A 13,656-nucleotide genomic window follows, 5' to 3' on the forward strand; every position below is an offset into this window, starting at 1 on the left:
TCTCTCTCTCTCTCTCTCTCTCTCTCTCTCTCTCTCTCTCTCTCATCCTCTTTAACTACTGAATTCCCTTTATCCTTCCCTTCCTCTTTTTAATTCTTTCCCTTTTTGTCTCCCCTCTTTCATTACCTTTCTACCTACATCTTTACCTTTCCCTTATACCTCCTTTACCCGTTCTGCATTCATAGTTAATCAGCGAACTAACATTCTTTCAACGGTACAAAGAGTTCTTAGCTTCCACCACTGAGGAGAGCCCTTGCAAGTGGCCACAATTGAAGAAGTGGTTGGTAATAGCAAGAAATACTCCTAAAGGTAGTTTATCAAAGAGGTAACGTCTTCAAAAAGATTATTGTTGCTTATGTGGCCAATATCTAGTGAGCGCTGAGTAGATGGCGAGGTGAGTAGACGGCAAGCTGATTGACTTCAATCACGTATAGGGTTGGGAGTACGATTGAATACTGCTGATGTGAGTGAATGTTAGATGATGGAATGTTTGTAATATCTGTCTAGTTGGTGAATGGATGATTGTATATTTGTTGTGGCTGGCTGATCGGTAAGTGCGTGTTTGAATGTTTAACACACGTGACTGACTGGTATGTTAATGGTTCAGAGCTGGTGGAGAGTGTGAATGTTAGAGAGTGATTGAATGTTTACTTGGGTGATTGGCTGGCTGACCGGTGTGTGGATATTTGAATGTTTGTTGTGGGTGACTTAGTGATACATGGAGAACTGATAGCTGCCGAGAAATGGATAGGAGTTCATAATGTTCTATTGGCCGTTAAACAGAATGCTGTGTTTTTCGATGACTGGTCAGTTAAGTAGATGACTTGAAGTGTACCGATAAATGGTTGGTTGAATGAATGTTTACAGGTGTCTTACTAACTGAATTCTTATAGGTGACTAGAAAATAAATAGGTGACTGTATGTCTGTTATGGAGGACTGACTGCAATCCTGATAACTGAGATGACCAGATTTTTATGGATGATTGATTGATTTAAACACATAATTATAATAGCAGAGTGACAAGCAAAATAATGACTGGCTGAATATTTAACAAGTACAGCTCTGAAAAAATAACTGACTTGACCAGATTTTATATCAGTAACCAGTAACTAAACACCCAGCACTCATTTTGATGTCACCGAACACTAAGGAAACAGAATGACGAACCCTCTTATTGAGAACACTTTGTTTGACCTTTACACCCGAAAATTACCACTCCAACGATGGTACTCAGCCTCTCAAATAGAGTGTTCTACTTTAAGTCAGCCCAACTCAACTCTCAGCCCGCTCCAGCGCCTTCGGGACACGTGAAGGGACAGCACAACTTCCCCGAGTCTTGTTGACATAATAATCTCGTAGCATAAACCAAGCAAGGACGACAGGAGGGAGAGTGGTGTCTGGCGTGTGGTGGCCCCTGTTATGGTATACGATGGGGTGTTGGTGGCGCTAAGTGGATAGTGTGTGGTGATGGTGGTGGTAGTGGTGGTGGCGAGTGAAAAGTATAGGAGGTAGTGGTGTGGTGCATTACGGTGATGTATGGATGGTGGTTTTGCTTGGTGGTGGATGTAATAGTGGTGATCTGTGGTGGTGGTCATGGGAGGTAGTGGTGGTGGTGGTGAAGGAGTAATGGTTAGTTCCACGGTAGGTTGTTGCGTTGGTGTTCTTGTTATCTTGTTGGTTTGCGGCTTGATTCTCGCCATTTTGTAGGAGCGCATATAGAGAACTTAAAGCTTTTAGTTACAAGACCGAGGTCATGCAGTAATGAATGCTTTGCTTATGTTATCGCTGTTCTCTTTCTTTTCTCTTTGCTTTTTTATTTTTATTCATCCATATCTCATCTTCCTCAGTCGTGTGTGTGTGTGTGTGTGTGTGTGTGTGTGTGTAGTAAAATAGCTATCACCGTTACTTGCAGCTCCGGTTCTGTGTAATTTTGTATCCAGATGTGTGTGTGTTTGAACAGCAATTTGAGCGCTGCACGATTAGCGCTGATAAATCACACCTTCATTCGTATTCAGAATTTGTTCGACTGAACAAAACTTGTATTTCTGTCTATATGTAAGTAGCGCACCGCACATACTGCTTTGAAAACACACACACACACACACACACACACACACACACACACACACACACACACACACACACACACACACACACACACACACACACACACACACACACACACACACACACACACACACACACACACACACACACACACACACACACACTTCCCTTACATGTCCTCGTCAGTGCCATTGCCATCGCTGCCTTCCAGTCATCTGCGAGCATCCAGCCAACCCAACGTGAGAAACCTTCCATTTGAATATTATTACCATTTAAAACCAGGTACAGTGTTACGTAATGGAATGTTGTTACGAATCCTTTGTCTATATTTCATTGTCACCAATCACTTTGCTCTCGCTCGATGCGGATGTAGAGAGATACGGATAGAGAGGTATAGATGCGTGTCAAAAGAGGGGTGGATTTAAAGTAATCTAACTACAGTACTGTCTCTTGTTTTGCCTAACTCGTATATTCTAACTCACCACCTTGCTATTTTGTTCTTTTTGTTCCTTATAACCTCTGCTTTCAATACTTTTTTTTTTTTTAGTTCTGGTTCATTCTAGTAAGAGTCTCACCATTTAAATGTTGTTGTTGTTTTTTTTCTTTCATATTCCCGTGTTTCAAACGTTTCCTTTTGTTTTTCATGCATCCTCTCTGTTCGTTAATGATGTTGGTCGTCTGTCACTGCATGCCGCCATTTTTCTCCAGTTTACTTTTCCCCCACAAATATTCCACTAACATGCATCCTCTAAAGTACCAATAATTTACCACTTGATGGATTAAGTCATATTATGCAAAGTCAGAGTCAGGGATTAACCACGAGAAGGGAATTATTTTGGAGTGAAACTTTTCCCCACGGACATTTCTTCCAAAAGATTTCTCCTTAAGCAATTCTCCCTCATCCAAGATAATTCAGGATATGTTTGGCTATATTAGAATAAACCATGTAGTGAAGTGGTTACAATTACATAGAATCTTTATGTTGGGTAACTTAACATGAGTGGGTCAGTAACTCGAAACACACGATGCTTCATCACTTAATGGATTGAAGAAAAGAAAATTAGGATAGGTTTTAAGGTTATTGGAGGTGTAAACTATCTGCGTATGTGGAAGTTACCGCTGCCTCACCCTGGTCGATTCCCAGGAGGCACGGTGGCAGTGTGTGTGGTGTGTGTGGAATCCGGGAGGTGGCAGACTTTCCCAAGAAGAAGAATTTCTCGTAGTAGGTCTTGTTCCAAACTTTTCTCAGGTGGGGATTAGTTTGGCTCGAGAAACTCAATTAGTGGAAGTTTTTAGCTCCATCACACTATCATCACCGCGGCGTTGTGTTTGTGTTTCACCAGCATTCCCTCACTTGTAGACCATCATATTTTGTTCTTCACTTTTTTTTATTTGTTTTACCTTTCTTAACTTTATCACGAAATTCACTTCATCATGCTTCCTTTAATTATTTTGCTCTGTCTTCTTCAACAGTAACATCTTTCTTTTCTCCTCGTTCTTATCGTTTCTCATTCTTTTGTTTTCTTCTTCTTTAACTGTCCATCCCCTTCCTCCTCCCTCCCTCCTTTCCTCTCATCCTAATTCACTCACTCCTTGTCTTCGGCCTCGTCCTTGTTCTCCTTCTGGTCCTAATTTATAGAAGTTAGAATTGTTGTTCTTTCTTTTTCTCTTAACCTTTTCAGTAAAATTTCCATGCCAGCCTTCGCCTTTACTCTCTTGCTTGCACACATCCTCCAGACAACAGGTATTTGGGTGCCTGCTTATTCTTTTGGATCTCTTTGTGTTCTACCTCCTTCTTCCTTTCCCTTTTCCTCCTCCTCCTCCTCATTTCTATTCTTCCTTTTCAGTTCCTTCATTTTTTCCTCTTCCCTTCTTCCTTTCTTTCCTGTCTCTGTTGTCTTCCTCTTATCAACAGCAGCATTATTTTATTATTATTATTATGAAGGAGAAGGGCCAATATTCTTTACAGCGTCTATGTTACGTAAGTGAGATGGAAGGTAAAAGTAATCTGAGGAGGAGGATAGAGACTGGTGGGTGTAGTAGGTGTAGAGAGATAGGGAAGGGTAGGGATGGGTGTTGCTTTCTTGTGTGAGATAGATAACATGAACAGTCAGGGTTGCGGGAAACTCATTTATCAAGAGTCCTCCTCCTGCCTCTTTGGCCTTTACTCTCCTCCTACAACTAAGAGAGAGAGAGAGAGAGAGAGAGAGAGAGAGAGAGAGAGAGAGAGAGAGAGAGAGAGAGAAATGCAGGGAGAAGTGGTTGATTGACTGACTGATTGATTGATTGACTGATTTAATTAAAAAGGGCAGACAACACAAAATCGCGCTCATAATTTCTGTATAGAGAAAGCTTGGTCCATGTAGCCGACGGGAACCGAAACCACACTCCAGTGACAGGCAAGCTTGCAGAGAGAGAGAGAGAGAGAGAGAGAGAGAGAGAGAGAGAGAGAGAGAGAGAGAGAGAGAGAGAGTGAAAATTGATCATTGTATATTTTCTCCTATTTTTTCCTTTATCAGAGGAAAGTGAAATTAAGCCCCGTATTTCCTCCCTTGGCATGGAAAGGTTCTCGTAGTTGAGACGCCATTGGAATCGAATAAGATAGATGAAGCTTGTTTATGTTTACCTTTAATGTCTGGCTGGAGTTGAGTAAGTTTAGGGTGAAGAAGTTTGATGCAGCTGTATCTACATTACTACGGGCAAACGTTTTTCCTGCCTATCAGAAACTCCCTGCTCTATCATTACTACTATATATTTTTAAAGCCATGGGGATAATTAAACAGATTTCTATGACCGTTTCTCTTACTATGAATTCACAGGTGTTTTTTTGTCACAACAATCGTAAAAGGACTTGTGAACTCGTGTAACTTCAATTGGAACCTTTTGACAGTAGTGAAAGGGTCGAGTAGTTTTTTCATAATACAAACTCAGATAGCGGCTATGAAAGAGTATGGGTTAACAGTATTTGGGCCAAGCAAAACAGTACATAACGCCGAACAGATACCAACTATTGTGTCTGTTTCAAGAATTATCAGTAAAATGGTTTAAATGGCAGAACGGAGTAGAGTGGGATTGTCAATAGGATCTTGTCTCAGTCCATGTCCGTCTGAATGCAAAATTACACGTTTTCTGTCACCATCACTCATGTGTAGCGCTGTGTCGGGTAAGTTTCCTTTGTGCATTTCTTTACAATACGGGTGTCTACTACTTTTCAAAGGGTTGCACACAGTTAGGGATTGAACTTTTTCTTGAAAGTCTTGGAAGAAAGTACTGAGAGAGAACATAATAGAAGGTGTTTTACGTAGACGAGAAGGGAAGGTGTTTTGGTGGTGATTTGGATAGTAGTTGAAAAAGATGTATGTATTGGCCAGCAAGGAAAATGCAAGTGACAAGAGGTGTTTTAAACGGAAAGGGAGACAAAGGATGGGAGGGAGGGGAGATACTTACAGACGGAGTGCTGGGGATAAGCTGACGCCCCCCGAGCCACCACTGCACGACAGGTTCCGGAGAAGACCCCGTTACCTTGCACTTGAAAACACTCTGCTGGCCTGCGCTGACCCACGCCCCTGGTGCCTGCAGCTTCACCTCCAGTGGCGGTACTGAGACGTATGGAAAATCACATTATAAGTGCATGTAGGAGGGGAAGGGAAGATAGGGGATGTGTGTGGGTGTTGGGAGTAGATGTGTGGATGCTGATGTGTGTGCGTGTTCCATTTGTTGTATGCACCTGATGACCAAGTTATCCCTACACATTAAAAGCTTAACAACATAATTCCTGCGCCATTACTTATGTTACAAGATTTCCTGGTTCTTTTCTCTACTTCACGTTTATCTGGCTTAACAAGATTCTGAACAGGTAACTAGGTACTATAAATCAAACCCTTTCTCTGATCTGTATTACTAAACGCTATATTTCTCTTTACCATAAGATTATTTTAACTATTGTTCTTTAAGTAATAAAACTAAATACTAGTTTTTTTTTCATATTTGCTGTTTGACATTGGATCCTACTGAGAGCACGTGAGCACCGAATAGCGAGCTAAAAAAGACAGAGTATGCATAGTACAGAGTATAATTGTAAGACTATTAACTTGCTAAACTCATTTCAGGTATTTTATGCCCTCCTTCAATCTTGCATGAGTCTTCTGATCTGCTCACAACTTCCTTATAGCCTTTAATACACTCAGGAGGTCACAGGACTTGATTTTCAAAGATAAATGTTGTAGAAGGTAGAGAGGGACTTTTTAGTTCTTATATGCTTTCTGCCTTCACTAAATCTATTTTCGAAGACCATTGGAATGATGGACCGGGATCTCGTAAGCATTTCCTCTCACTAATGATGCTCAGTCCCTATGAAACTAACACTAGAATCATGAAACACGTTAAAAACACCAATAACTTCCACTAGAGCACGTTGAAAGTAAGAGGCAGAAGGCACACATTGGAACATTTAAGAATATGGATTTGATTCGTGAGGCAAGCAAACACAGATAAATCAATGAACGTACCAGACGAACTCCGCTAAAACCTCACACATAATACACTACTCACGATTGACTCTAAGGATGGTGGACACGGTGTGGAGTGGGGCGATGGAGGAGGCGTTGGTGGTGGAGCAGGTGATAGTGGTGTAGGCAGAGTCTCGGGAGGCTACTATGCTGAGTCTTGTCCTGGATATGGAGCCATCACTCTGCACCGCGCCGCCCCGCCCCGCCCCGCTGCCGCCCCACACCAGCCCCGGCGGCGGCTCTGAAATGAACGACCACACACACACACACACACACACACACACACACACACACACACACACACACACACACACACACACACACACACACACACAGAAGGGTACATTAGTCCTGTTAAAGGGAACGCAGTTCTCTCTCTCTCTCTCTCTCTCTCTCTCTCTCTCTCTCTCTCTCTCTCTCTCTCTCTCTCTCTCTCTCTCTCTCTCTCTCTCTCTCACACACACACACACACACACACACACACACACACACACACACACACACACACACACACACACACACACTCACAGAAGGGTACATTAGTCCTGTTAAAGGAACGCAGTTATCTCTCTCTCTCTCTCTCTCTCTCTCTCTCTCTCTCTCTCTCTCTCTCTCTCTCTCTCTCTCTCTCTCTCTCTCTCTCACACACACACACACACACACACACACACACACACACACACACACACACACACACACAGAGGAGGCGTCCCAAAAGCATCTCCCGCCTAATCTCATGATTCCCAGACGATTATCAGATTATGCCAACGCGCAGAAACTGGGGTGCGAAAAAAAGATAAGAAATAATAAAAGTAAGTTAATTAAGCCTTACTGTACCTCCCCTCCTCCTCCTTTCCTCCAAACTTTTTTCTCTCTCTTCTCCTCTCTTGCGCTCATTCTTAGCGAATTTCCATTGTGGATTATGTGTTTTTTTTTTTTTTTGCCTACATCACAACAAGGTGTATTAAATTTGTGGTGAATGTGGCTTCATATATTTTTCCTCTCATCTACTTTCATGTATTGTTCAACTGCTTAATTATTTGACACTAGATGGGTTTCCTGGTAATACTTTTCTGGGTCCCAAGTTTCGTTAGGGAGCTTAAAGTAAAGTTTTCAGCTGTGCCCATTGCTAAAATCATGCCTGGAGTATATATCAATGTAGCATTTTCTGGACCCGTCACACGTCACCAGGGAAGAAAGATGTTATGTAATCTCTCTCTCTCTCTCTCTCTCTCTCTCTCTCTCTCTCTCTCTCTCTCTCTCTCTCTCTCTCTCTCTCTCTCTCTCTCTCTCTCTCTCTCTCTCTCTCCTTATTTTTTTTCATATGCTTTTTCCCCTTTTTCTATTAATTCTTTCCTCCTCCTTTTCCTCCTCCTCATTCATTTCCTCCTCTTCCTTCTGCTTTTTCTTCTTCCCCCTCCTCCTCCTCCTCCTCCTCCTCCTCCTGCTGCTGCTGCTCCCTTTCTCCTGCTCCTCTTCTATCTCCTTCAACTTACAGCACCAACTTCCTACAACGTCTCCCTCAAATTCTTGCAACTTCCTTCTCGAACTTCCTCTAGTCTAGCTCTTCGTCCCTCGTATAGACTTCCCATATTTTAGCCATTTTTTTTTCCACTTTCTTTTTTCCCTTTTTCTCTCTCGACCTATATACTTTGACTTCCCGTCCTTACCCCTTTCAAACCCCTCACTTCCCTGCCTTCTATCCTAGTGCACCTCCCGTTCCCTCCTTGTAAAGAAATATTAGATGGAAGAAATTGTATTGTGATTGATGATCGCCATGAGGGAAGTAGGAAAGGAGGGAATGTGGGGGAGGAAAGGGGGGATAATGAGGGAAAGAAGGGGAGGGCATTACGCGGGTCACGGTGGTTCGTTAGGGGGAGGGAAGGGAGCGGAAGGGAAGGGAAGGGATGGGGAAGGGAGGGGTATGCGGTGCGTTCCCATTATTTGCTGTCAGCTACCTGCCTGTCTTGTTGTTCCTGCAATTAGCATTATCATTGTCCTCACATCCATCCCATGCGAAGCCTCATGCGCACGCACGCACTCATGTACGCACGCTTGCACGCACTCATAGCACACACACACACACACACACACACACACACACACACACACACACTCTCTCTCTCTCTCTCTCTCTCTCTCTCTCTCTCTCTCTCTCTCTCTCTCTCTCTCTCTCTCTCTCTCTCTCTCTCTCTCTCTCTCTCTCTCTCTCTCTCTCTCTCTCTCTCTCTCTCTCTCTCTCTCTCTCTGTGTGTGTGTGTGTGTGTGTGTGTGTGTGTGTGTGTGTGTGCGTGTGTGTGGGTGTGTGTGAACTCTCCAGATAATTATGCAGGTTTCTATTTTAGTATTGTGTGATTTCATTTCGGCGAAAATTTCTTAATGACAAATTGCGGTGGTAATGACCATGTGTTTTCATATTTCGTGGAAATGGTATTTTTATTATAGATTAATCTTCAGGCTGCGCTAATGTTTTCCAATAATATTTGTGCTTCCATGTATTGCTGTAATTCACAGTGGGGAATGTGATGATCCAGCCTTTCCAGCCTGCTCCCGCATGGCTTTGGTTTTGTTTCCAGTGTCGTTGTCCTTTCACCCGACGTTTCTGCTTATTGTTCACTTTTATTATAGAAATTAACCATCAACATATACTTTTATTTTATGGTAGTGCCAACATGTCCAGTTTTTATTCTGTTGTCTAATTCTTCCTATTCCTTATTTTCACAAACAGCTTCGTAAGGGTCAACAGGTATGCTTTGTTTCTTTTTGTTTCTCTGTACTAAGCATAGGAAAGATCATGATGGTTCATGCAGCGTACGTTTGTACACCATACCTACATTTCCTCGTTTGCTTCATCAGTGCTTTATATTTGTTTGTTGTGTGCAATATATGTAACAGGATATTGTTCTGTTTTTCTTCGTGAAGGATGCCTCATTTCTTGGAAACTGAAAAAATTGACATATAGTGGCATTACCTGGTTTCGTTTTTATATGTTTATCTATTTATTTGTTTCGGAAATGAATAAGTTAAGGTATAGTGTTTGGTATTCTTCGTACTTCAAGACGAGACCATGCACGAAATTTTCACAAACACAAAAGGAATCTCGAGACCGGAAAACTAATCACGAAGTGGAGTGGCTTACGGAAATCCAAAGGGACATTCCTGCCACTCAGACAGCAAAGGCTCCAGGGATCAGTGCGGCTCGCGTCTTGCCGGCAACCTTCTGGGAACTCAGGTAGGTCGCCTCATCGCCATGAATAGATTCTTGTCTCTTACAAACATGGCGTGGGAAAATGAGAACTCCAAGATAATAACTGTTTTGAATTGAACCATTTGGTAATGTGTTCATTGTAAGCCGACGGACCATAAACTTTACGTTTCTTGCGTTCATTGAAAAAATATATATATATATCGTATATATATATATATATATATATATATATATATATATATATATATATATATATATATATATATATATATATATATATATATATATATATATATTATATATATTTACCTTGTACAAATGTTGCATGTTTTCACTGTGCCATTTATGTCTCACTGGAAAGGAAAATTATTATCATTGTTTACATGTTTGTATATTTCCAGGTAGGCTGCTCTATACGTTCACGGACGTGATATTTGACATTCATATACGAGTGAAGTAAAACTGTTTTGCCTCCACATCACCGCTTTCCACCGTACTCCACGACCTTCACCATCTAAACGTGTCTTGTCTCTTGTGACCAAATGTTTAGGAAGTTAAAGTATTAGGTAAAGTTTTAGCTACTACTCACTTAATTTGCTCAACCTTTAAATCCCCTACGTATTGACCTCTGTTTTCCCACATCGCTACACTTTACCATTTACATTACTATATTTTATTCCCTCCTGATTCGAAAAAAAAATAACTACAGAGATCTTGAAATTTTTTTCCTTGGTAATATTGTTTTCTTTCACGGCATGTTTGTATAGCAAATCAAGACACTATGTGCCGACCAAACAACAATGATATATTATCGACCAAAATATGACGGTAATCATCGACCAAGAGCAAGGATTTGTCCGTGAAATCAACAAGAGAAGGACAAGATCAGAAATGAAACTCGCACAGAAACCCCGAGAGATGACCCGTCATTGATCCGTACAGTTAGTTGACACTGTCTGATAATATTCTTTATAAATATATTGATAAATCACAGAAAAAAAATTGTCTATAAATGTTGAACTATAAAGCGTACATAGGAAACGAAACAGATGGATAGATCAGAAAATAGAATTATGTATGGATTTATAGGTAGGAGTTTCCTGTGAGAGTTCCAGTCCTTGATTGATTAACTGAGTAAGTGAGTGATTGACTTTTAGATGGAACAATAGATAGATCGACGTATAGATTGATAGCCAGAGACAATAATATTTAAGAAAAAACTATCACAAACAATAGCTAGATAGGCAGACATACAAATTGGGTGATAAACTGACACACAATTATAAAAATGAAATGATGGAGAGACAAATATGTAAATAAATTCTATAGGAAAATAGAAAAACAGCTGAGTTGAAATAAAACAAGTAATCTGTATATGAGAGGAGATGGAGAAGGAGAAAATAGACATACAAAAATAAAGACATAGCACGATAAATACATTCAAAATTCATGTCACATCCTGGATAATCACTAATCAGAGTGTTGTTGGTCTGCGCAGCTCACCTCTCATCACCACTCCCCTCCCGCACCCTCTATCCCTCCCACCTGCGCCAGCTCTGCCCTGATTCCCTCCTCGGAGACACGAACAATTCTCATTCCCTGATTTTCACACATTGCAGATAACAGTCCCCACCAACATAAAAAAAGAAAAAGAAAAAATTGGATAAAAAAAGATTGACAAAACCTCAAATTTATGCAAAATTAGTCTTCTTGTATCAGTCTGATGAGCTGGCCAGAAAAAAACAAAACAAAAAGGAGGCCAGCTTACACACACACACACACACACACACACACACACACACACACACACACACTGCATTATGTATCAAGATAATGGTTCAGAATACACGTCACTGCTCATCTGCCGTCATCTCACTCCTCATTGTTTCCGTCCCCGTGCCTGCCGTGGTACCATCCTGTCATCCTGACGCTCGTTATGTTCATTAGGACTGTAATTAAGCCCGCCCGTCATGCACCCTTGGGAGGTGTCTCAGTCTCCCTGATACACGCTGCCGACGGAGAGGAATCATGCACGTCCCAGCGATCTCACCAAGGCCTGTATCATCGCGTTTACCCACCCAAGACACAAACAAGTGGGCCACGGTCGTCACTTCCTGGTTCTCACTTCCTTGTCCCGCTACGTTAACGAGGTGAGGCCAGTGTACAGTGCTCGTAATAAATGCCCCAAGGATTCTTATCTCCTTTACATATTTTCCTTCCTCATCCGCGCATCTCGTATCTTTCCTCTTCGATTTCCGTTCGGGTCTGATCCTCTTTCTCCTCTTTCCTCTTTCATTTACTTCTATCAACCTTCATCCTCTTTTTTTTCGCTTTTCATATCTCTCCTCCCTTCCAACTCTCCGCTAGAAAAATAATCAGATACGATGTGCAAAGAAACAGCAGGGCTGTGATGTGGCAGGAGGACCTCCGTTCGCCCCTTGGCAATCCTCGTTGCTTACATGCGTTGAGAGGTTTAAAGTCACTTTTATGCTGCCCGTTGCACCATACCTTTCCAGGCCGCAGTGCCGAGAAAAATGCGGCGGACAGGGGCCCTCTCGAGATTAAAATCCTGGCACCACTAAAAACACATTTGCCTCCGATGACAACCGGACCACAAATTCCATTTTACACAAGTCAGGAACACGATTGTATGTCCATGTGTATATATATATATATATATATATATATATATATATATATATATATATATATATATATATATATATATATATATATATATATATATATATATATATATATATATATATATATATATATATATATATATATATATATATATATATATATATATATATATATGTGTGTGTGTGTGTGTGTGTGTGTGTGCACACACACCCACACACACACACACACACACACACACACACACACACACACACACACACACACACACACACACACACACACACACACACACACACACACACACACACACACACACACACACACACACACACACACACACACTCATGTGTCCTTGGACAGCATCCTGGTCTTGCCTCTTTAAACGCAACCACTTATTTTGTCTCACCTCCTGAACTGAGGCACATCATCCTGACGGTGGTGCCATCCTCGTAGGGACCGATAGGACCTTCTAGGCGCTGGCCGGACTCATCTTGGATCCTAGGGTATCCCGGGGGATCTATGTGGATAGAGAGGGAAAAGAAGTTTAATACAATAAAGATATACAGCATAAGTTTCTCTTTAATTCCCATAATCATAATCAATTACATATCGTCATGCGATTTTGGAATTCATTGGCATGGAAGTTAAGCGTATTGTATCAATAAGACTCCAGGAATATGCTGAATTATATGTCGCACTTTATCTCAATTATTTGAGACTCATTGGCGTTCCACTTCAGCTGTCCCTTATTTGGTATCGTCTGACTGAGTTCCCCACTGCCACTCACCCTTGACGCTGAGAGTAATCCTCTGTGACCAAGAGGGCGACCCCTTAAAGTGCACCTTGCACCTGTAGCTTCCCTCATCCCGCCCCCGCACGTCCCTCACCAGCAGCTGGGCGGGGGAGTGGGAGGTGTCAAACAAGGCCCGTTGTTTCGACCCCCACACCTGCTCGTCCCCCCACTGCTGTGGATGGCCTGCTCCATTCCCCCTTCCTTCCAGCCCACGGGAGTCATAGCTGAAAAAGAAAAAAATTAAACTTAGTTTACCTCATATTATATTCGTGGTAATGTGTACTTTAGTATCAAAGTTCGCAGAAGAAACTGTCGGTTAGTGTTTGTAGTAGAAGAACAGAGATAAGATTTGCCCCTCCAGTCCTATCAACAAGCCAGGTCAGCCAGACCTCTATATTTCTCTATTTTTTTATTATTCTTTCGTGAGGTGTGA

The 13,656-nt window shown here is 41.7% G+C and overlaps 1 protein-coding gene across 3 annotated transcripts in view; it reads right to left on the reverse strand.

The window, feature by feature from the left end:
• Positions 1-13,656, reverse strand: part of LOC123518176 — a 273,942-nt gene that overhangs the window by 110,574 nt on the left and 149,712 nt on the right. For all 3 annotated transcript variants that reach the window (XM_045278865.1, XM_045278866.1, XM_045278864.1), the window contains exons 4-7: positions 13,218-13,447; positions 12,837-12,947; positions 6,620-6,817; positions 5,516-5,667 (exon numbers count right to left, since the gene is read on the reverse strand). In XM_045278865.1, the coding sequence (XP_045134800.1) occupies positions 5,516-5,667; positions 6,620-6,817; positions 12,837-12,947; positions 13,218-13,447 (691 nt within the window). The remainder of the gene's footprint in view (positions 1-5,515; positions 5,668-6,619; positions 6,818-12,836; positions 12,948-13,217; positions 13,448-13,656) is intronic.

The sequence above is a fragment of the Portunus trituberculatus genome, chromosome 43 (genome assembly GCF_017591435.1).
Source record: "Portunus trituberculatus isolate SZX2019 chromosome 43, ASM1759143v1, whole genome shotgun sequence".
Lineage (NCBI taxonomy): Eukaryota > Metazoa > Arthropoda > Malacostraca > Decapoda > Portunidae > Portunus > Portunus trituberculatus.